The sequence below is a fragment of the Lonchura striata genome, chromosome 16 (assembly GCF_046129695.1).
Source record: "Lonchura striata isolate bLonStr1 chromosome 16, bLonStr1.mat, whole genome shotgun sequence".
Lineage (NCBI taxonomy): Eukaryota > Metazoa > Chordata > Aves > Passeriformes > Estrildidae > Lonchura > Lonchura striata.
The window spans coordinates 3376455-3398404 of record NC_134618.1 but is presented as its reverse complement, the minus strand read 5'-3'; the positions used below and the strand labels follow the sequence as shown (position 1 = coordinate 3398404).

General features: G+C 50.2%; 1 protein-coding gene across 2 annotated transcripts in view; it reads left to right on the top strand.

The window, feature by feature from the left end:
• Positions 1–1628: 1628 nt before the first annotated feature.
• Positions 1629–21950, top strand: part of XPO6 (exportin 6) — a 58351-nt gene continuing 38029 nt past the window's right edge. For both annotated transcript variants that reach the window (XM_077786796.1, XM_031506097.2), the window contains exons 1-3: positions 1629–1784; positions 17472–17562; positions 19180–19292. In XM_077786796.1, the coding sequence (XP_077642922.1) occupies positions 1782–1784; positions 17472–17562; positions 19180–19292 (207 nt within the window). In that variant the 5' untranslated portion in view covers positions 1629–1781. The remainder of the gene's footprint in view (positions 1785–17471; positions 17563–19179; positions 19293–21950) is intronic.

The window sequence follows — 21950 nt, the reverse complement described above, 5'->3', positions numbered from 1 at the left end:
TGTTTGTTTGGAGGTTTTGGGGATGTTTGGGGGTGGTGCAGAGGCAGCTTTTGGAGCCGGGGCTGCCCACGATGATTCACGGGCACATCCAGGCCGTGTCTCCTCAGCTGCTCCTCCCTGGGCAGTTCCACCCCCGTGCCGGGCCCAGAGCAGCGTTTTCCCTGTAGGATGAGCAGGACTGGGGCTGCTGGGGTCAGTGCTCTGCTGAGAGAGTGGAAATAAAATCCTCCGTGACGGAAAATCCTCCCGCAGACCCCATGGGGCCGCTCAGCCCTAAGCTCCTTGTGGAGCTGGGGACAGCTCCGGCCCCACAGATGGTTCATTCCCCCTTTAATCCTCTAAAGGAAGTGCCAGCCTTTGCAATGTCCCCACGGGGCTGTTGTCCCCTCTAAAGCCTGTTAAGCCACCAGGCTGAGTCACCTCTTGCCACTGCAGGTGCCACAGGAATTTGGGAACCATGAGGGATACAGGTTTGGAATTCCAGTGTTCCCAGCTTCTTGATTTTGTGAGGCAGCAGCTGGGGCCTGGATTTCAATTTTCCTAATGTTAATCCCCTGGATGAATGGGTCTGTGGATGTCTTCACTCTGGCCAGGTCAGGCAATGGAAAAGTGGTGGCCACAAGGAGCTCCAGGCCAAGGCAATCCCAGGACATGGGAACAGCCAAAGGATTCCAGCCGTGGAGCTTTGCTGTCCTTGCTGGGGAGGGCTGGAAGGGTTGGGGCTTTGCCTCGCCCTGGTTCATGTCATTACTTAATTAGCCACAGGAGCCACATCCGGAGCCCTGGGAGCTCTCTGTGGGGCAGGAGGCAGGAGGCAGCCATGGGGGCTGGCTGGGGCCGAGCCCAGGGCCACATCCAGGGACAGATCCAGCTCCAGCTCCAGCTCCAGCTGCAGGCCCAGCTGCAGGCCCTGGCTGAGGTTTGGGTCCATCCCCCTCCCTATTCTTAACCCCATCCCAGCCCATTATCCCATCCCATCCCATCCCAAATCCCAATCCATCCCATCCAGTCCCCAAGGCAATCCCCAGTCCAGTCCCCAATCCAATCCCATTCCATCCCGTGCAATCCCCAATCCCATCCCATCCCCAATCCAAATCCCATTCCCAATCTCATCCAAAATCCCAATCTCATCCCATCCAATCTTCAATCCCAATCCCCATCCCCAATCCCCAGTCCCATCCCAAATCCCAATCCATCCCGTCCAATCCCATCCCCACCCCAGGCCCCGCCCACACAGGGCGTGACCAATCATAGCCACGCCCACCAAGGAACAGCCCAATCACCTGCCATTTCCTGTCGCGCGGGAAACAGCCTCAGCGCATGCGTAGTGCTGCGGGGGCGGAGTCAGCCGTGCCCTTCCCTGAACGCCCCGCAAAGGGCCGCGCCCTTCTCCAAGATGGCGGCGGGCGCCTCGCCGTGGTGCGCGTGCGCAGAGCCGCTGCCCGGCTGTGATTGGCTGCGGGCGCCGGTGAGCGGTTCCGGTGGGCGGGCGGGGCGGGCCCGGGATGCGCCTGGCGTAGCCCCGGCACCGCCACCGACCCGCACCGCGCGGCCGCACCGCCGCTCCGCCCGCCCCGGCCCTGCCCGCGCCCCGGGGCTCCCCGTCCCGCCGCTTGGGGAGGCCCGGGGGCTGGGTGCCGGCAGCGCTCCGGTGCCCGTGGCTGCGCCGCCGGCGGGAGCTCGCCGGTGCATGGGCGGGGGGCCCCCGCCGGGTCATCACCGGCCATGAGATGAGCGGAGCGCGGCGCCCTGCGTAGAGCCGCCCCGGGGCCGCCGCGGCCATGGTGAGTGGGGGCTGGGAGGGGTGGGAGCAAGGGGAGCCCCCCGAGCTCCGCCGTGGGGACCGGGAGGGCGCGGGTGGCTCCCGGGAGCGCTGGGCCCGGCGTGCTGGGGTTGCGGGTTCGCGGCGGTAACGCTGCCGGGGGCTGAGGGGTGCCCCGGGATCCCCGGCAGTGCCGGGCCGGGCGGGGCTGGGGAAGGTGGCCCTGGACGTGGCACGGACGGGCCCCAAGGTCCCTTCCAGCCCAGACCGCTCGGTGGCTGAATTCCCTCCCCGGCGGCAGCTGCGGGCTGCCCTCACGGCCCCAGCGCGGGGCATGACCTGGACTCTGTTGGGCGCTGCAGACATCGGCCTGCAGCTGCCCCGCAGCGCCCGGGGCACAGGGACACGGACACGGACAGGGACAGCCCGCTGGGATCTGCTCAATCCCCTCCTCCCCTCGGTACGAGCCCCACCAGAGGTCTCGGGCCGCGTGGGTGCCCGCAGAGCCGGGCTGGCAGGTGGGAATTGCCCCCAGGCCTCGCTGTTACCATCCCTGAGCTGCTGCTCTTGTTTTCCCCCTGCTCTACCCACAGGGAGAAATTGTATCCCAGTATTTCTTGGGGTGACAAAGGGCAGGCACAGACGTGCCCTTTGCAGGTGGACAGGAGTGGGGAGGAACAGCTTCTTGCTCCTGTCAGCACCCCTGATCCTGTCCCAGGATCTGCTCCTGGGACTCTGCCCTGGCTCACCCAGAGAGCCCCACTCAGCTCAGCCTCGAGTTTGTGGCCTGGTTCTCACCCCACTCTACCCTAACCTGCCTTTAGTGGTGTAGGATCAGGCTTTGCACCCCTTTTCTTCGAAATTTGGGTTTCTGGTTGTGAATTTCTTCACCCATGAGCTGAGGTAATTACGTTGCTCACTGTGTGATGTGCTCCTGGTACATGAGTGGTGTTTTTTTTGAAACTTTGATCTCTGTAGCCCCTTTGATGAGCTTCATTAGTCCCTTGGAGAGGTTTTGCTGCTTCATCTGGGATGTACTGGCGTGGGACACAGTCTTTTCAGTAAAATATGTATAAATATATGGTATTTATATCTCTAAATACTGGTAATATTTTATGGCAGTAGCCTGAGGATGCTCAGGGTGGGCTCCTGACATGTCTGCCACATGTCCCAGCTCTTTGTGGCTTTAGCTTCAGGCCAAGGGTGACATTTTTGTGGTGGATTCTTAGTGAACAGCCCAGGTTCAAAAAGGTGAATAAATGCTTTGCAGGGTTTGCCAGGCCCCAGAGTGTGCACTTCACAGTGCAGGTGGCAAAAGGACTCCTTAGTTCTCGCCTTGCTTCCTTGTGGACACACACATTTATCCTCCTGAATTACACCTTATTTTCTTCTTTTTTCTCCCTTGAACATCCACTTTTTGGCTGCCTGTGGAAGTTGAGAAGCAGTCCCTGGGCTGTGCTGCAGGATTTACTGTTGTAACTCATCATGTGACTCCTGGGCAAGATTTTCCTTCTGTTCCCATTTCCCTGGAGCCTACAGATGGGCATGTTCTGCTGCTAGTGCACCCTCCTTCCCGGAAACAGTTGGGAAAGTGTGAAGATGAGCTGCTGGAAGGCACACAGGGAACAAATAAAACATAATTAAACTCTGCTCCAGAAGAGCAGGCTGCTGGGAGCAGGTTTTCCTCAGTGGGGCTGAACTGGGCTGATGTGGAAGGTCATGAGCAGGGGTGAATTAGTGCTTGATTAACTGGGCAGGAATTTTGGGAGGAAGTTGGGAAGGCAGGAGGGAATGCAGTGATGCACAGTGAGCTCAGGCACTGCAAATGTTGTGGAACAACCTCCTGTTTGCTGGGCTTAGTTGCCACTCATGGCTCAGAAATCTTAATGCCACTCAAAAGTTGGGTTCAGAGGAAGCTTTATTGTTTCTTTGCTTTCAGAGGTGTTTGCAGAGAGCTCTGTGTGGTGGTTCTTGGGGCTGCTCCTGCCTGCTGTGTGTGTAAATAGTGCTTGTGCACTATTTTGGGGGCCCAAACTCCAGTTTGGGCTTCCTGAGGGAAAGGAGGTGAGGATGCTGTGGTGTCTGTAGGGAAAACAGGATACTGCAAAATTCCCGTGGGTTTCTCTGGAGCTCATCTCTAAACACACAGAGCAGATCCAACTTCAGGCTTTCCTTCCACGTACCACAAATTATTGCATTGTTTCCTCCTCACCTTTTAGGATCCTTTTGAGGATTTTATGAACAGCTTCAAAGTAAATATTGTTCGTGGAGCTATCCTTGAAGGGCTTTATTTTCTGTCCACATTAGCCATGTCTTTGTCTCATCACTTTCCTTCACTTTTGTTCTTTCCACTGGTGAAGACAAACCATCTTTGAAGCCCTGGGAGCTCAGCTGGGACCTCCTGAGCAAATCCTCACCTGGGAATTGCATTTGCATCTCCCATGTGAGGCTGGAATTTCAGTGGTTGCCCCCTGGGAAATACATTCTTCATTTCTGTGGGATTTGTATCCTGCCAGCAACTAAAACAGCTCAGGAACAGGGATTTCCAGGAAATGCTGCTGTGTGAGGTTTGGGATGCAGAGATGCTGGAGAACTGCAGCCAGGCTTCTCCCAGAACCAATCACACTTCCCCCAGGCTGTCCCTGGGCCTGCCAGGCGAGCAGACAATGGAGGTTCCCAGTTTGGGGATCTCAGTCCCTGGCGTGAGTGAGGCACTGGAGCTGCTGCAGTGGGAGCAGGCAGTGGGTGTCTGCAGCTTGGATGTTCCCGAGTTCCCCACAGCAGCATCCTGGCTTTCATTCCACAGCCTCCCTTCCCACCTTCCCGTTTCTTACCACCGAGTGCTGTTGTTTTCTTGTGCCTGAAGCTGCCTGGTGATGTTTGCAGCCTCCCATTCAGGAAGGAGTGGAGTGTGTGTGGATTGCAGCGTGTCCTGCCAGGTGAGCCCTGGGTTATCCTGGTGCTCGTGGTTGCCAAGGAGCTGCTGCTCCATTACCAGAATAGCTCCTGTTTGTTCTGTCAGCCTCGCTGAGCTGCTGGCCCTGAGGCTGGCTCAGCCTGTGCCTGGGAACCAGAGCTGCTTTGGGGGGCACTCCTGCTCCTTGCAGGTGACCCAGGACATTGTGACAGGAGGGAGCAGCAGCTTCTTGCTCCTGCAGAGCCCCTTGGCCTGGCTGTCCCATCACTCTGGGGATACTTGGGCCCCATGTGGACTGTGCTCCTTGTCCCTGGCCCAGGTGAGCTCAGGGATGCTGTTCCTGGCCCAGGTGAGCTCAGGGGTGCTGTGTTCCCTGGCCCAGGTGAGCTCAGGGGTGCTGTGCCCCTTGTCCCTGGCCCAGGTGAGCTCAGGGGTGCTGTGCTCCTTGTCCCTGGCCCAGGTGAGCTCAGGGGTGCTGTGCTCCTTGTCCCTGGCCCAGGTGAGCTCAGGGGTGCTGTGCTCCTTGTCCCTGGTGCAGGTGAGCTCAGGGATGCTGTTCCTGACCCAGGTGAGCTCAGGGGTGCTGTGTTCCCTGGCCCAGGTGAGCTCAGGGGTGCTGTGCTCCTTGTCCCTGGTGCAGGTGAGCTCAGGGGTGCTGTGCTCCTTGTCCCTGGTGCAGATGAGGTCAGGGGTGCTGTGCTCCTTGTCCCTGGCCCAGGTGAGCTCAGGGGTGCTGTGCTCCTGTCCCTGGCCCAGGTGAGGTCAGGGGTGCTGTGCCCCTTGTCCCCCTTGTCCCTGGCCCAGGTGAGCTGAGGGGTGCTGTGTTCCCTGGCCCAGGTGAGCTCAGGGATGCTGTTCCTTGTCCAGGTGAGCTCAGGGATGCTGTTCCTGACCCAGGTGAGCTCAGGGATGCTGTGCTGTGAGGAGATGGGAATGCTGCTGCCCAGGCAGGAAGTGCTGGGACATGGCCAGGTGGGCTCAGCTTCACAGCAGGGTTTTGGGATGAAGAGGGAGCTGAGGGTGTTGTCCCTTCCCTCTGTCCTCCAGCAGCGCCAGCTGAGGTGCAGCATCACAATTACACCCCTAAGCCTGAGGTTCTGTCTGCTCTCAGTGCATCCCCTTCATGAGCAGTTAAAATAAAAGAAACCCTCTGTAGAACCCTTCTGACTCAATCAGCTGCTGAGCAGAGAAACCAGGGAGTAGGAACTCGGAAGTTCCGGCCTCAGCTCCAACATCTGGCTTCCTTTTTTTGGCCAGCAAGTCATATTGGGAGTTTGTGTGCCCCCAGTTATCTCCCCTCTATTAAACCATCAAACTGGAGATGCTGATTAATGCTGGGGAACTTTCCCAACTCTGCAGCAAGGCCTGGGTAGCTCTGGAGATGAACCAGGAATGGGAACTGTAGCAGGAGAGAGCTGATCTCTGCTCAGACGCTTCCTCCAAAAGCAGAGCTTTTTCTCTGAAGAAAACAGCTCATTTAGCACAATGGTTGCACATAATCCCTTCCAGGACCTATAATAATTCCAACACATCCATATTTCAAAGACCTGGGTAGCTAAATGTAGGCTTCAGGAGGACTAAAAGCCATCAAGGCAAAATTGTGGAGCCTCCAGGTTCACTAAATGAGTTTGAAAAGCTCATTTCCACTGGCTGTTGCTGATGGATGGGTGGTGGTGGCTGTTAATTATTTCAGCAGAAAAGCATTAAAATCTGGCAGGTACCACAAAGCTCCTGCCATGGGGTTCAGTGCTGTGCAGAGATCACTCCATGCATGGATACCCAAAAACTCCAAGAATTTTGGGTTCAGTTGGGTGAATTAAGTGCACGTTGTTAGGTGGTGTCATTTAGGAACCAAGGAGCTGCTGTTAATGTTGGATTTATACATTAGTATATGCAAAGTAGAAGGCAATGTAGCTTTGAGGTGTATAGGCTCTACCTGCCTGGTAGAATGTGCTCTAAAATCCTTCCAAATTATTATCCTTTATCAGACAGCAGATATTTCCTCTTGGGAACTGTATTTATATTTGGGTCACTGCTGCCTTGGCTCTCTCTGCGTTTTCCACATGACAACCTTCTTCTCTGAGAGAAAGAAAAGGTGTCTGGTGCTTTGTTTTATCAAAATAAAATGTTTAGACTCCCATTGATAGAGAATAATTTTTGGAATCCCATTTCCAGCATTTATGAAGTGTGCAGCATGTGCCTATTCTGCCTTGTAGGCCTCATTGTTCCAACCAAAATGTAAATACTGATATTTTGCTAGAGGAAAAGCAATTTGCTTTTCCCCTACTGATTCTGATGGTCAAGGACTTTGCTACTTGTCTAGGCACTCTGTGGGGTTTATTTGTGGGTTCTCTGTCCTCTGGAATTTTGGGATGATGGAGCTTCTCCTGGGCTAAGAAGCTCCTACAGGTTATGGTGAAGCAGTTCTTTTCCAATCTTACCTTCCTTCCACACACATTTGATTCCTGTCTTTATGCATGTTTCTCTTTTCTGTTTACACTCAGGATACTTTCACTCCACAGAACTATTCCAGGCTCTTCTAGCAACACCACAAATTCTTTAATTTTTTTTTTCCTTCCCTGATCTTCCCTGACCCTTCTCCTATGTGGATCATGCCCAGAATTCTATTTCTTTTCCCATTTCCAACCCTTTACATTCCAAATTATCTTTTATTTGTTCCAGCATCTCCAAGCTTGTGGCTGGATCTCTGTGTGTATTTTTAGCATTTTGACTTAATATTTTATTAGGGGTTTAATTGCAGCGTGGAGCTCTTCCCAAGAGGGATTGTCCTGGTTCCTTTTTGTCCCCTCTTTGGAGAAAGGAGTGTGCTCATCTGTTTTGTGTACTGGCTTGTCAGGATGCCAAAGCCAGCATTGGATGCAGCTTTCCAGAGGGGAATGAGGGCTTTTTTCTGCCTTTGGAGAGATGTTTTGCCTGAAAAATCCGTGTTGTACTCAGCTGGTTCCCTGCTGCTTCATTGAGTAAGAACAGAGCAGGTTTCTTCTGCATTGCAATTCCACCTTTTCTTTGGGATGAGGAGCAGTTTCTGCTGTGAAGGTTTGGCTCAGTGGTGTTGGTATTCAAAATTAGGTCTGGAGAGGCTACAGCAAAACCAGCTCCTTGGCATGGCTGCATTTGTTCTTCCTCATCCCATCCCCTAACCCTTGTGTTGTGGAGGATAAACCTGCATTTTCTACATTTCCTTGGCTTTCCTTTTTGCAAGTTGAAGGAAACCAAGAGGAGGACAAGTGCTCCATGACCTGTGGTCTCTGATGTGGAAGTGTGAGGTCAGTGCTCAGGAGGCAGTTCCTGCTCCCAGCCCTTCCTCTATCCCAGGAGCTGCTGGGTTTGGGGCTGGGGAAAGCTGCAGGGGGAAAAGGCAGCTTTGGCTTTCAAAAGCTGCTTTTTCCTGTGTTCTGCTGGTGCTTGATGGAGCTGGTTGGGTCGTGGTGACCCTCTGGGTCCCCCAGGACAAATATCCCCATGTTGGCCCAGCAGAACCCCCTGTTGTTGACAGGGAGCCTGGAACCTTCCCCAGGGCTGGGACACCAGAGCTGCAGGGCTGAGCAGCAAAGGGCAGTTGTGAAATCCCCAAAAGTGCAGCAGCATTGCAGATGTCAACATCTTGTTTTTCTTTAATTGGACTGGATGTTCTCCCTGCGTGAGCTGTCCTTTGAAAACATTTTAATTAACAAAAATTTTAGTTACTCCCATGGTAGCTTCATTATACACTCTTAAATGCCCAACACAAGTTTAAATGCTCTTGCCAGGAATGAAATTTAGAGTATCACAATCTTTTTTTTCTTTTTTCTGACAGGGGTGAGGGTCTGAAAATTCCATATTTTCATGTAGCATAATCACAGCTCCTTGGAAATCAGATCTGGCTGCTGTAATGTATTGGATCAGGTATAATCCTGCCCCAAGTTTGCCCTAAATCTTGCACATTGTGTAGCCAGGTGTTGGGACAGCTCTTCCCCATGGTAATGAGCTTAATCCTGCCAGGCAGAAGAGGATGTTGGAGGAAAATCAGCAGGATTTGCTTGCTGGAGTTGCATCAGAGTAGAGGTCCCCCTTTAAGAAACATGCTGAATAATAGTTTTTTTCTTACATTCACTTTCTTTTTTTTGCTTGCCCCGGTGCTTCCCATTTCCAGCTCTGCATATGTGCATAATTCCAGAGACTCCTTCACTTGGGGCTACAAACAACTGCGATTCAGAGCCTTCCCTGGGTATTATTGGGACTTGTCTGGAGGCTGAGATAAATAAGGGTTTATTTGTGGCTCTGCTGACAGTGAAGGATTTGAGAAGTGTTCTTAAAAATCTCTTCATGCATCTTGGGCTCCTTAGAGCTGCTACACAACCATGCCAGGTTCTTCCCTCCTGTCACTTGGGCATCTTCTTTTCTTGGCTTCTCTCTGGTAAAGTACAAGTGGGGAGGAGCAAAGGTTTTTTAAGTGTGAGATTTTCACCTGTAAGGGCATGAAGAGTGTTCTCTGTAGGAAGAGTCATTGTAACCACAGGAAGGATGTGGAGCTGCTGGATAGAGTCCAGATGAGGCCATGGAGATGCCCCAAGGGCTGGAGCCAGGCTGGGAGAGCTGGGGGTGCTCACCTGGAGAGGAGAAGCTCCAGGGAGAGCTCAGAGCCCTGCCAGGGCCTAAAGGGGCTCCAGGAGAGCTGGAGAGGGACTGGGGACAAGGGATGGAGGGACAGGACACAGGGAATGGCTCCCACTGCCAGAGGGCAGGGATGGATGGGATATTGGGAAGGAATTGTTCCCTGGCAGGGTGGGCAGGCCCTGGCACAGGGTGCCCAGAGCAGCTGTGGCTGCCCCTGGATCCCTGGCAGTGCCCAAGGCCAGGTTGGACAGGGCTTGGAGCAGCCTGGGACAGTGGAATGTGTCCCTGCCCATGGCAGGGGTGGGACTGGATGAGCTTTAAGGTCCTTTTGGCCCAAACTATTCCATAATTCTGTGATAGGTGAGGGGTTTTTAAACAGACTTCAGCTCAGGAAGCTGTACTGGGTACGGTGTGAGTTCATTTGCCACTGCTGCACATCTCTTGGTCTCTGCACTATTGGAGTGAGGTGATGAGGGCGTTTTTCTTAACACCTTTTACAAATACTTTCTATAAGGATTTTTTTTAACATCTTTCACAAATACTTTCCTCACCAACCTACTCATTTCCAAAGGATTCCTTGGGGTCTTTTTTCCACCTGCCTGGTTAGAATTTGGGTTACTTCACCTAAACCTCTGGAGGAAGTGTTGTCTCAAAGTGAGCGAAGCTGCATTTGGGGCAGCCCTGTGGTCCTGCCTGGTTTGTTTACGTAGAGAAAAAGGAAGAGATTTGTTGTTTGTGCCTGTGCTCCTGGGGCTCCTGCACAAGCACTGCCTTACAGGGAAGGATGGGATCTCCCTGCAAGGAGTCACAGGCTGGCTTGGAGTGTGGGGCATCCTGGAGAACACAGCAAAGGGAGAGTGTGAAGTGAAAGGAGCCATGCAGCTTCAGAGGTGTGAGTTTCTAGACTTCACTGGGGGAATTTAAGTGAGTTCTGAACTGAGACAACCGGAGTCACCTTGCAGTGTTTTCACTTCTGGAAGCAGCTCCTGCCCAGCTGAGTGCCCTTGGCAGATGCTCAGCTGTGTCAGTCTGAAGAATAGATTTTGTTTGGCTGGTTTTGCTGATAACCCACAAAATGAGAAGTTACAATCATTGATGGCTTAAAAATTGGTGGCCAGCAGCTGAGAACTGACTGAGCCAAGTATCTGCTGAGGAAAGGCTGTGGCTAGATTGTCAGGTTTAAGTTGCAAGTCCAAAAAGTGACTCCAGAGCCATCTCTGCCTGCTCTGCTTTGGTGATATTCAGGGTATTGATCTTGAGGAATCTGCTTTGGGTGCTTCTACACTTCTCAGCAGTGCTGTTTTAGCAACTGCTTGTTTGGGAAAATACTGTGTTGCTGAGCCCTTTCCAGAAGCTAAACCACAAGAAATCAATTAGGAAGTGAGCAGCACGTGACCAGCTGCCTTTCCTGGGTGTCAGGGACTCAGAAATTGCTCTTGGGCTCATCTTCAGCAAGCGTGGCTTGAAACAACACTGTGCCTAAACCACCCTTTGCTTTTTCCAGCCTGCTGGGATTGGTCTATTCCTTTGCTGGGTTTCTAAGAGAATTCCTGGGAGCTGCTGGGTGGAGGACACACTGCCTGCTGGGCTTGGTTTTGTGGGTTAAGAGTTACTGGGTTAGAAAGAATCGGACTCGGACACTTGAGCCTGTTAATCAAAGTTCAACCTTCAAACCTGATGCTTGGTTAAGTGAATCTGCCTGTCCAAGAGGGTTTAAGAAATCAGATCCCTTGGGTATTGAAAAAGGTGCTGATTACTCGTGGAGCAGGCAGTGTTCCAGGTAAGATGATCTCTGGTACAGAAATCAGGTTGGCACTGCTGGCTCTCCATGGCCTGTTCCACACAGCTCTGCTCAGCCTGGGGTCCTACTGAGTCCTTACCTGATATTTAAACTAAACACTTTGATTCCTGAAGTGCAGCCAGGTTCCTAAAGGAGGAAGTTGTCCAGGCAGAAAGGCTTGGAGCAGTTCTGGAGCTGGCCCTGAGCTTTGGGACCTCAGGGACATGGAGAGGAGCATGGTGCCTTTGCTCCTCTGCCAGTTGCCTTGAGGTGCAGCAGCAATCTGTGACTTTTATCCTACAATTGAAGCAAAAAAAATCTACTCTAAGGAGATTGCAGAATCTCCATGTTGTTAGTGATGTGCTGACGTGGTGGTCTCTGAGATGAGGGAGCCAGGAGAGGGGTGAGCTCTGCTGCCAGAGCTGCCTTGCCACAGCCCCAGGAGCTGAGCTGTGCTGGGAGCACAGAGAGGGGCCCAGGCTGCTTTCGGTTCTGGAAACCACAAAAACATCTCTGAAGTGCAACAAGGAAACTGAGAATGAAGGCTGAGCCCTGGCCTGATAGCATCAGCTGAGCACTGCTGGGGAGCACGTAGGCTCTGGGCTCCTCATGTCAGACCTCTGCTGAGAGACCCTGCAATGAGGGTGAGCCCCCAGGTTCTGCAATTTTTGATGGAAGGGATTAAATCTAATGAGTAATGTTGCTTTTGAGCTCCCAGCTCTGCCTCCCTGTAGCGTATGTTTCTCTTTTCTGGAGGATGTTTTGGGTGTCCTACAACTTTTTTTAAAACACTTCATAATTCTGCTTTTCTTGCTAAAAATGATAGTGTACTTCTTCCATGAATTTTACTGTCCTGAGTGACCCTGGGCTGTCCCAGGGGTTCTCCAGGCTTTTGTGAGCAGGCTTGAAATGACCCACAAGCTTCCTGAGAGTGTGATTTCTAATTTCCCTGTTCATTACCATGTTGTGTTTGGGCTGAGGCAGGGAGGGCCTCTGAAAGACACCCTGGTAATCCTTCAATGAGTAAATTACTACCTCAGTACCTGGAGATGTTAGTATTGTTATTACTCACACCACATATGTGCATCATTAAGTTAGGCTTGACTATAAATAATAGAGAAAGAAAAAATTCAGCAGCTGGAGTGTGGTTGTTTGTATTTTTAGGTGTGTGACTGCTGTTAATTAACTGCACAACACTGGGAGCAGAAGGCTCTGAGGTGGAAGAGGATGGGACATTGCAATTAGCAATGACAGGGTGATGATGAGTTATTTTATACAGGGGCTGTGGATGAAATTTCTTATTTCTTGTCTGTTTTTTTAACCCTGTGCACTTGCTTGTGCAAGTGGCATAGCAATTCCAAGTGGGAATTTTTCCATCAGCTAGGATTCTCCTTGTGTGCTCCCCTGCAGTCCCTCCTCTCCTGGGAGAGCTGCCCCCAAGCTGGTAGACGTAGCTGATAGTGATTTTAACAGCTAAATGTGATAAAATCGGAATCCTGATAGCTGGGAGGAGGCTGAGCTGTGCTGGGCTGTGTGTCTTGCACTGGAAATGGCAGGAGAGGGGGGTGGCTGGGATTGGGGTTGGGATGGGGAGGAAGCTGCAGAGGGATCTGTGGGTGAGAATCAGAATCAGAATCCAAACCAGCATGGGTGCAGGGGGTGGGAACAGCTCCCCAACACAACTCCCAGCTGCAAATAAAGAGTTTAGAGGTGCAGAAGGGGAGTTTGATGTGCTCTGAGGGCTCCTGGGGTGCAGCAGAGCCTGGGCTTTTCCACCCTGCCACTGGAGGAGGTGTTGGGAGCTTGTGTGGTGGAAAATCCATCCTTCCACATCAGGAAGGTGCTCCAGTGCTGCCTGAAGGATGAAGTCACCTCTGTAACATTGCAGCTGCAATTAACATCTTACTAAAAAAAGCTCTGGAGAGGGAATGCCTTAAATTTGTCTTGGAGTGGTATCCATTTGCAAGCACATTAGGGAACAACTGAGCAGACCTAACCCTTCTCTCAATTGTCATTAGCCCGAGTTGCTGTATTTAGAACATCGTTTGTGTGATGGATGCTCTAATGGCAAACATTACAAGGTTTACAGCTTGTGTTTTTATGGCAAAGCAGTAGAGAAAATCTTTCCCCTCAACGAAAAAAATCCCTTTGGAGAGCATAAAATGAAATAAAAAGAGGAAGTGAACTCTAAATGAAAGCGCTGTGGAGAAAATGGCTTTAGAAAGCACTTCCATGTCTTGCAGAACGAGCAGGTGCTTCTTTAAGGGCTGTGATTGTGTTTGGTGATATGCAAACTAAAATTAGCTTTGTATCTGCTCTTCAAGTGCATGTGCAGTGTCTAAAGTGCAACCCAAGGATCGCTGCTCTGTTTGCTGGAGCTGCATGAGTAACTGTTCTACCCCAGTGCTTTAGTCACAGTCTACATCTGAGCTTGTGATGGAGTCAGCAGCAGAGTACAAAGATTTTTGCTTCTCCAGAGCTCACTGAGGTGCAGCTGCAATATTGAACAGGCTGAAATGCAGGAGGTTGGCAGCTTTTTTTTTTTTTTTTCCCTTAATCAGCAGAAATCTGTTAATGAGTCATACAGCTTAAAACATAACTGGAGGATAGTCCTAATCAGCTGGTGGGGTGGGTCCTTCTTGTGGTGCTTTGGTGGATGGAGAATGTTGTTGGATGTGCAGGTTCTTGGTAGCAAATCTTTTGTTTTCTGTCAGGAAAAGGAGCTGTTGGAGCTCATTTTCCTGGTTGGAGAAGGGCACAGAGGGTTGGAGTCCAGAGGTAACTGGAGTGAGTAAGCAGCTCCACCCCTGATCTGATAGTGGTGTGGAACACTTTGAGCAAACTAATGAGGGGAGAGGGATGGGAAGGACACAGGCTGGCAGTGGCTCTCCCACCCTGATCCACAGCGAGTCCTGCTGGGATCAGAGGGGACAGTCCCAGGAGGAGCAGAGCTGCTGCCTGCCTGCTCTGCTACCCAGCTCAGCACTTAGAGGTGCCTATTTTGGGGACAGTCACCTGTGACACACCTCCCAGAGATGCTGTTTTGACCCAAATTCCAGGTCAAAGTATGGATGTGCTGCTGGAACACAGGAATCTGCAGCTGTGCTAGATTTAGCCCTGCTTGCTTTCATCTCTCATTGCCTTGTTCCCCCTAAGGGAGCTGTGACAAGGACATCACCTTTGGCCCCAGGATCTGCTGAATTTGGCAGCCAGGACCCTCCCCGTGGTCAGAACTCAGCCATGGTGTTGAGGCAGTGGAGCAGGAGTGGATGGTGACGTGGCACATCTTATCTCTCCTGCTTTTTGTGGGCTGCAGAGTTCTCTCTGCATGGGGAAAAGCTCACATTACCTGCTCTGCAAGAAGGACTTGGAGAACTGAATATATTTTCCTGTAACGGTTGGCAAAGGAGAGAAATGGTATTTTCTGATGTTTGATCCAGCCCTGGGAGACACTAGGGGTGAGAGGGGTCAGGTTTGACTTGTGAAAGAGAATGGGAAGTATTTCTGTTTTAGTGATTGCATATTTATTAATGCCTCTGGGACATGAGGCAAACTGCCAGCCCTGACACTGAATGCTGGGGTAGATTCTGTTACTGATGCTCCACACTTTCCTTGAAAAACCTTGGAATATGAAATCTGTGCATGACCCAGAATTTCAGACCAGAACCTGAACTCAGCACTGCTGGTTCTGCCTCTCCTTCTGCTCAATGCAGAGTGAACTGGGAGCTCTAAAAGAAAGCAAACTGCTTGTTGACATGGGAATGATGCTAGGAAATATCCCAGGTACAGCCCCAGGTGCTCCAAACAGCTGGACTTTTAGTGGAGTCTCACTAATCAACTTCCCAGGTGTCTGGGTCCAGGTGCAGGCACCTTGCCCTGCAGCTCTGCACACCTCCTTATCTCCAGTGGCCTCCTTATCAGAGCCTTGCTGGACAGCTGGGGGATGACCATGTGCCTCCAGGATCTGTGGAACTTCAGGAATACCCAAAGGCATCAGCAAATGCAGGTCCTTGGTAAGCCCAGCCTGGAGTAAGAACAGGATCCTGAGCTGGGCTTTGGTTACCTCAGACAATTTTTCCTTCTCGACCTTCCTTTGGCCAAACCTCCCAAAGAGCCACAAGAAGTCAAACAAGAGGAGGGAACCATCTTGGAGGTCCCACCTGTATCTTTGTGCCTGAGGTGACCTTGGCTGCTCTCCAGCCTGAGCTTTTATCCATGAAATCATGTTGTGCTCTCTGGTTTCATTTTTTTCCTGCTTTTGATGTGTTCAACATCGTGATCATGGTGTTCTGCTTTGGAAGATTAACTGTGTTCCTAAGGAATGGGATCTTCCAAATCTCAGTGCTGAAGTCAGTGGAGCACAAGGCAGGCGCTCAAGATTTATAAGAACTCCATAATTTATTTCCAAAAGCAGGATATAAATCTTGAAACTTGGAATAAATATATTTATGTCAACTGCTCTTGCTGAAGAAGAATTGCTGAATTAAATATCCAGAGATGTCTGAGCCCTTCCACCCTGTGAAGAACCAAGAGTTTTCCATGGATTGAGGTGCTCTTGGTATTGGATGGTAGAAGGTGGAGTGGGGAGAGCAGTGCTGCTCTTGAAGAATTTGCATCAAATTGAGATTGAAAACTCATCTTTGTGGGTTTGGTATCAGAAACTGCTGGTGAGACTCACTCTGTGTTGAGCAGCAGAGGATGAAAGTGCAGGGATTTAGGAAAAACACCGGATTTGTATGTGTGGATCTGCTTGGGAGGAGCTTAGGACAGCTTAGCTCCCACAAATGGCAGTGTGGCCATATCCTAAGTCATTAAGGATGCCACTTAGTCAGATATTTCTTTTTAAAGTGAGGCTCTTATCCACAGAGGTGCTGTTATCTGGGAACAGTGACTGGCAGGACGCTGATCCGTGGCTGAAGGGAAGTTTGCAGCCCAAGCAGAAATGGATTAAAGCTGGAAACTTGAGCTGCAAACGTGCCTCTTCTTGGATTGTTGGTTGTTAAAAGCCAATTTCCCACTATACCAACATCTCTTGGTAAAATAGTCCTTGATTTCTAGAGCAGGGCTTTAAAAAGCAAGAAAAAAAGAAAAAGCAGGGCAGGAAGAGGAAGAGGTAGGATGGAATTCAGCATTCCTTTGTAAATAGAAATGCTCAGTGTCCTGCAGAGCCCTCACTGTGGAGTTGTTGGTGTTCCTGGGGGTTAATCCAGGGAGGAGAGGCTCGTGCTTGGCCCTTGGGAAAACTGCTGTGCATGGAAATGGGAATAAGCAGCAGCCTGGAGTGTTTCTGCAGGATGTCTCACATGCTCTTCTCTGCAGGAGACTGCCAGGCACGGCTTTTGTTTCTGGTTTGGCTTTTTTTTTTTTTTTTTTTTTTTTTTCAGCAGAAATAACAGTTTTGTTAAATGTTTACTTTGTTCCTGTGCTTGAAGGTCTGGGCTTGAATCTTGAGGCATTTATTATTGATAGTGTGGGTTGAAAACATTGGGGACACAGCTATGATATGGTTTGTGCTGTAGAAGGACTGTTTCTGAAGCTGCTACCTTGCCAGAATAAAATCATCCCTACTCCAGAGCGCTCCAAAACTACAGCTGGATGTTAATCTTGATAATTTCTTTAGGATTTAAAACTGTAACTAATGATATCCAAGAATAAAACCTAAATTTGGGGGGAGGGGTGCTGTTCTTGAATCAGATTGTTCAATACTGGTGTATTGGTATGTACTGGTATACTGCTTTTTAGAGTGCTGGAAATTCCTTAATTTTTCAAGCTTCTTGATCAGCCGGATGGCATCAAGGCAAAGACAGGAAGAGGTGTCAGGGGTCACAGGATCATGGAATAACTGAGGTTGGAAAAAGCCTCCAGGATCATTGAGTCCAACCTATGACCCATCCCCACCTTGTCCCCAGCCCAGAGCACTGAGTGACACCTCCAGGGATGGGGACTCTACCACCCACCCAAGCAGCCCATTCACTATTTGATCACCCTTTCTGAGAAGGATTTCTTCCTGATGTCCAAGAGAAATCCTCTCAAAAGTTCATGCTTCCCATTATAGGATATTTATGATGTCTAAACATCTGAAAACGTCTTTATCTGAACTTGCTGTCTTTCTGATAATTATTTATTTCCTTAAAAATCCTAAATGCCAACAAAAAAAGTGATTTTGTTGTGTTCTTAATGTAGCTGAGCAAATGGTCCTTCATGTCCAAAGCTTTCACCTGCAGTGGACAAATCTTGCTGCTCCTTGCCACCGGTGAGCACTTTGAGCTCCCAGTTACTTGCCCTGTACTGGTCCTGCTCGTGTTGGATTTTGGTGCATCTGTGATGTTCCAATGCCACTCTCCTGTGTCAGAGTGGGAATGAGTTTCCTCTCTTTTCTTCAATGTCCTTCCCAGGCATCAGAGGAGGCCTCGCTGCGGGCTCTGGAGAGTCTGATGACGGAGTTTTTCCACAACTGCACAACGAACGAGAGGAAACGGGAGATAGGTGAGTCCTGCTCTTCCAGAGCTGCTCCTGCCCCCAGCAGAGGGGTCTGGTGCTGTTCACACAGCTGTGCCTGCACTCAGCATCTTCCCCTCTCCTGCTTAGGTGGGAAAGGTTTCCAGAGCTGGGGTTCCAGGGGATCTCTGGCAGCTCCTATGGATGATAAACCAGGGAGGTTTGCTCTGTACACTGTTGGGTTGTGTGTCCTGGGAAGCCTCTGCCTGGAGATGGAGCACAGCATTCTGCTTTAGGAATGCAAAGCTAGGCTGTCCCAATTCTTGTGGAATGACAAGCAGGAATAATAGCAATTCTGTCTGGGTGGGGTTATTAAATATGTCCTGAAAGGCAGCAGAGATCCTGCCAGGTGCTCTGGGGGAGCTGAAAAGGGGCAGATTCCTTCTATTCCCAAACAGCCACAGGGATGCTCCAAGGGCTGGAACCCCTCTGGAGCCAGGCTGGGAGAGCTGGGGGTGCTCACCTGGAGAGGAGAAGCTCCAGGAGAGCTCAGAGCCCCTGCCAGGGCCTGAAGGGGCTCCAGGAGAGCTGGAGAGGGACTGGGGACAAGAGATGGAGGGACAGGACACAGGGAATGGCTCCCACTGCCAGAGGGCAGGGATGGATGGGATATTGGGCATTAGGAATTGTTCCCTGTGAGGGTGGGCAGGCCCTGGCACAGGGTGCCCAGAGCAGCTGTGGCTGCCCCTGGATCCCTGGCAGTGCCCAAGGCCAGGCTGGGTGGGGGCTGGAACAGCCTGGGACAGTTGGAGGTGTCCCTGCCATGGCAGGGAGTTGGGATGGGATAAACTTTAGGGTCCTTCCAACCCAAGCCATTCTGGGATTGTTCTGTTTCTACCATTTCCTACCAAAAGTGTGATCAGCATGAAAGACTTGCCCCAGAAATCTTGTAAAATAAACAGCACAAGGTTTTTGTTGTGGTTTTCTGACTATGATCTCACGCTGTGGAGAAGGTATCCCTCATTTTCCTGCTTAAATTGCAGGAAAGAAAACAATTAATTAAGCCTTAAACTTGCTTAGCCTGTAAAGCAGCCTTTGTGGCTTTTCTTTGTCACGCTGTCACCTCATGAGAGATGACCAAATCCTTCCCTGAGCGTTCAGGGAGGTCTCTGACCCCCTGAGCTTTCACCAAGTCAGCAGCTCTTGGAGTTGCATTAAAAGAAGCTGAGTTTAAAACACTGATCTGAAGTGCTCCTGCTCTCTCACAATGACCTGAAATCCCAGCATTTGGCTTTTACAGATAAAATAACGGTGCTTGTAACACAATTGCTGTGTGATTTGTTTTAATATTCACCTCTTATCTGCTGCAGTTATTTATGTCAAAACTGATTCAAAAATGACACATCAGTTTTGTTTTCATTAAAGCCTGTTGTTACTTTGCTTTAAACACTGTAGAATGTGGTTTTATTATATTTTTTGCCCTCCTCCAGGTTGAGTCATTCCCTGAACACAGGGTCTCTTCCCTGCTCAGTTGCTGTGCTATCACTATACATTGTTATGGCTTTGTTTACAGCTAAAGAATTTTAATGGACTATTTTATATCAAAGTCAAATTAAAACTGAAGTACGTTTTGAAGTAATTTATGTACTTTTATGTTTTTTGCAGAGGAGCTTTTAAATAACTTTGCCCAGCAGATAGGAGCCTGGAGATTCTGCCTGTACTTCCTGTCCAGCACAAGGAATGATTATGTGATGATGTACAGCCTGACAGTGTTTGAGGTGAGGCCTGAGCTCCTCACTGCTCTGCCTGGTGCAGCTTTATCTGGCAATCAATTTTTTGGGGGAGATGTTTGTCTGAAATGGCATCCCTGGTAAGTACAGTGATGAAGGATGCTTTTATTGCTCTCTGCCAGAGAGGTTGCTTAATGGCAGGCTCAGAGTGGGAGACTGAATCTTTGTACACAAATTGAAGAATTCATTTCCTGGCATCTCTAAGCACAAATTACCTCCAGTTTCAGAGGCTGCTTCAGTTTCTGCACGATGCTTTTAAGGGTGTTATTGCTTTTATGCTGTTTTTATGATCAGAAATATGGGGGTGATTACCTGCTCCTGGCTCCTGCAGGCTTTGAGTGCTGAGAGGGAAGGCAGACTTACTTTTATTTTTCTGACATTTTGTAGTTGTGGTTGGTGCTCTTGAACTGCATCCTGCAAACCTGTGCTGGTTGGAGAGGTGAGGTCTCTCTTAGACAGCCACATCCCGCTCTTCACCTACTTATAAAAGAAGAAAATTTGGGTTAAAAGGCTTGATATTGATCTGTGTCCTCTGGAATAAGCAAAAGTATTCTGTGAAGAGCACTGGTGAGTCACTGATTTGTCAGTGACCAGTCTGTCTCTGGGGATGTGCTGGGGTTTGCTCAATGTCACAACTCAGTCTGGGACATTTGTGGCCTCTGTGTTGTGTTCTTGGCTGGGTGGGCACTCTGAGCTGTGCCCCTAAATCAAAGGGGTTTACAGCCTTTGCACTGGGCCCCTTTTTAGACAAAATACACGTTTAGTTAAAAACTCTGCTCTTAAAGTTGTGTTGTTTTTACAAATTATCCACATCATTGTTGATTTCTTCTCTTAAATATTCATGTTACTTATTAGGGATTGCAGAGGGAGTCTGGACCCCATCTGCAAATTGAATCTGCTTTACCTTCCCCTCAAAAAGGGGTGATCATGGCAAGTGCCATGGGAATTATTCCTGCTTAGGGGATGGTGTCCCACTGATGATGAACAAAACAGGTGCAGGGCCAGGAGGTGAATTCAGTGATCCTTGGGATCATCCCATGTGGATCCTACCAGCTCAGGATATTTTCATGGAGTTTGGTTACTGAGCCTCTGCTTCCCTGGAGGGGCAAAAAGTGGCTTTGAAAAACCTAATTGTGCCCAGAATAAAGAAATCACTGTGCAAGTGCAGAGGGAGGGACACGATTCCCAGCCCAGCTGGGAGATGGGGATCTCTCCATGGAGGAGCTTGAATTCCCAAAATTAACTGGTGCAGTGCTGGCCATTAACTGGTCCTCAGAGCCCTGGTCTGTCCCAGTCTGCAGCTTCCCCAGCTATCCTTGGCTGCTGGGTCATCAGAGGGGTGTGAACACGAGGATCACTCCCAAAAATGCCCAAGGACATGGATTTCCCAGACTGCTTAGGAAGGTAGCAGTGGATTTGGAATAAAACTCTTCCTGACCCCCTTTCAGATGAATTGTTTTCACTTCCTGCTTTTTGGAAATTAAAATATCTTTCCAAATGCATTTATAGGGAGAAAGCTGCTGCTGCCAGGTGGGAGGAGGAGGACAGAACACAGTGGACATGAAAGGATGGATGTTAAAGCTAAAACATCTTCCAGTTTTATTGGGATTCTGGACTTGCATCAAGGAACCCTCAGCTGGTTGGGCCATTGTTTCCAAGCAGTACTTGTATATTTTCTCTGCTAGGAAACACCAAAAACAACTTCTTTGAGGAATTTCTGTGTAATATCTCTGTGTAGCTCTGCACTGGGAGCTGATGTCTCTGTGCAGTGCATCCTACTGAGGATTGCATCTCTTTTGACCATCATCTTCCACTTTTGGATATTTGAGGTTTTTTCTAGGCTGTGATTGTGATCTCCAGCATTCTCGTTCTGCAGGCTGAATCCTGCAGATGGCACAGGATTGCTTCAGCCTCCTCTCTGGGTTATCCCAAATATCCCCAAGAGATTCAGCTCCTAATGCTCCAGAGCCCTAAATGGGATCAGGGCAGGGAAGCAATTTGTAACTCTGCTTTCCTTGGGATTTTGTCTGGCTTTAAGTGGACTGAGAGCTTTCTGTGCAGTGGTGCCTTGTCACTGCCAGGCAGTGCCTGCACCAGTGACCTCCCAGCTCAGCTTCAGGAGACCTGGGTGGCATCAGAGGCCTGGAAAACCAAATCTCCTTCCCTGTTCATCCTTCCTGCTTCATCCAAGGCTGTACTTCACCCTTTAGAGGGGCAACCCTTGGTGCCCAGGGTTAAAAGATAGAGGAAATGGTTCTGTGCCTGCCACTATAGTTCTGCTTAACCCAAAACCAGTTAATAAGTCAGGAACTTCAGCTCCATTGTGGTACTGCCAGTCCTGGGCCATGAGATGCAGCAGCCTTGCCAGATGCTCTGTCCCTGATTTATGTTGTTTAGCCTGGAGAAGGCTCTGAGGAGACCTCAGAGCCCCTGCCCCTGCCTAAAGGGGCTCCAGGAGAGCTGCAGAGGGACTGGGAACAAGGGATGGAGGGACAGGACACAGGGAATGGCTCCCACTGCCAGAGGGCAGGGATGGATGGGAGATTGGGAAGGAATTGTTCCCTGTGAGGGTGGGCAGGCCCTGGCACAGGGTGCCCAGAGCAGCCCCTGGATCCCTGGCAGTGCCCAAGGCCAGGCTGGACACTG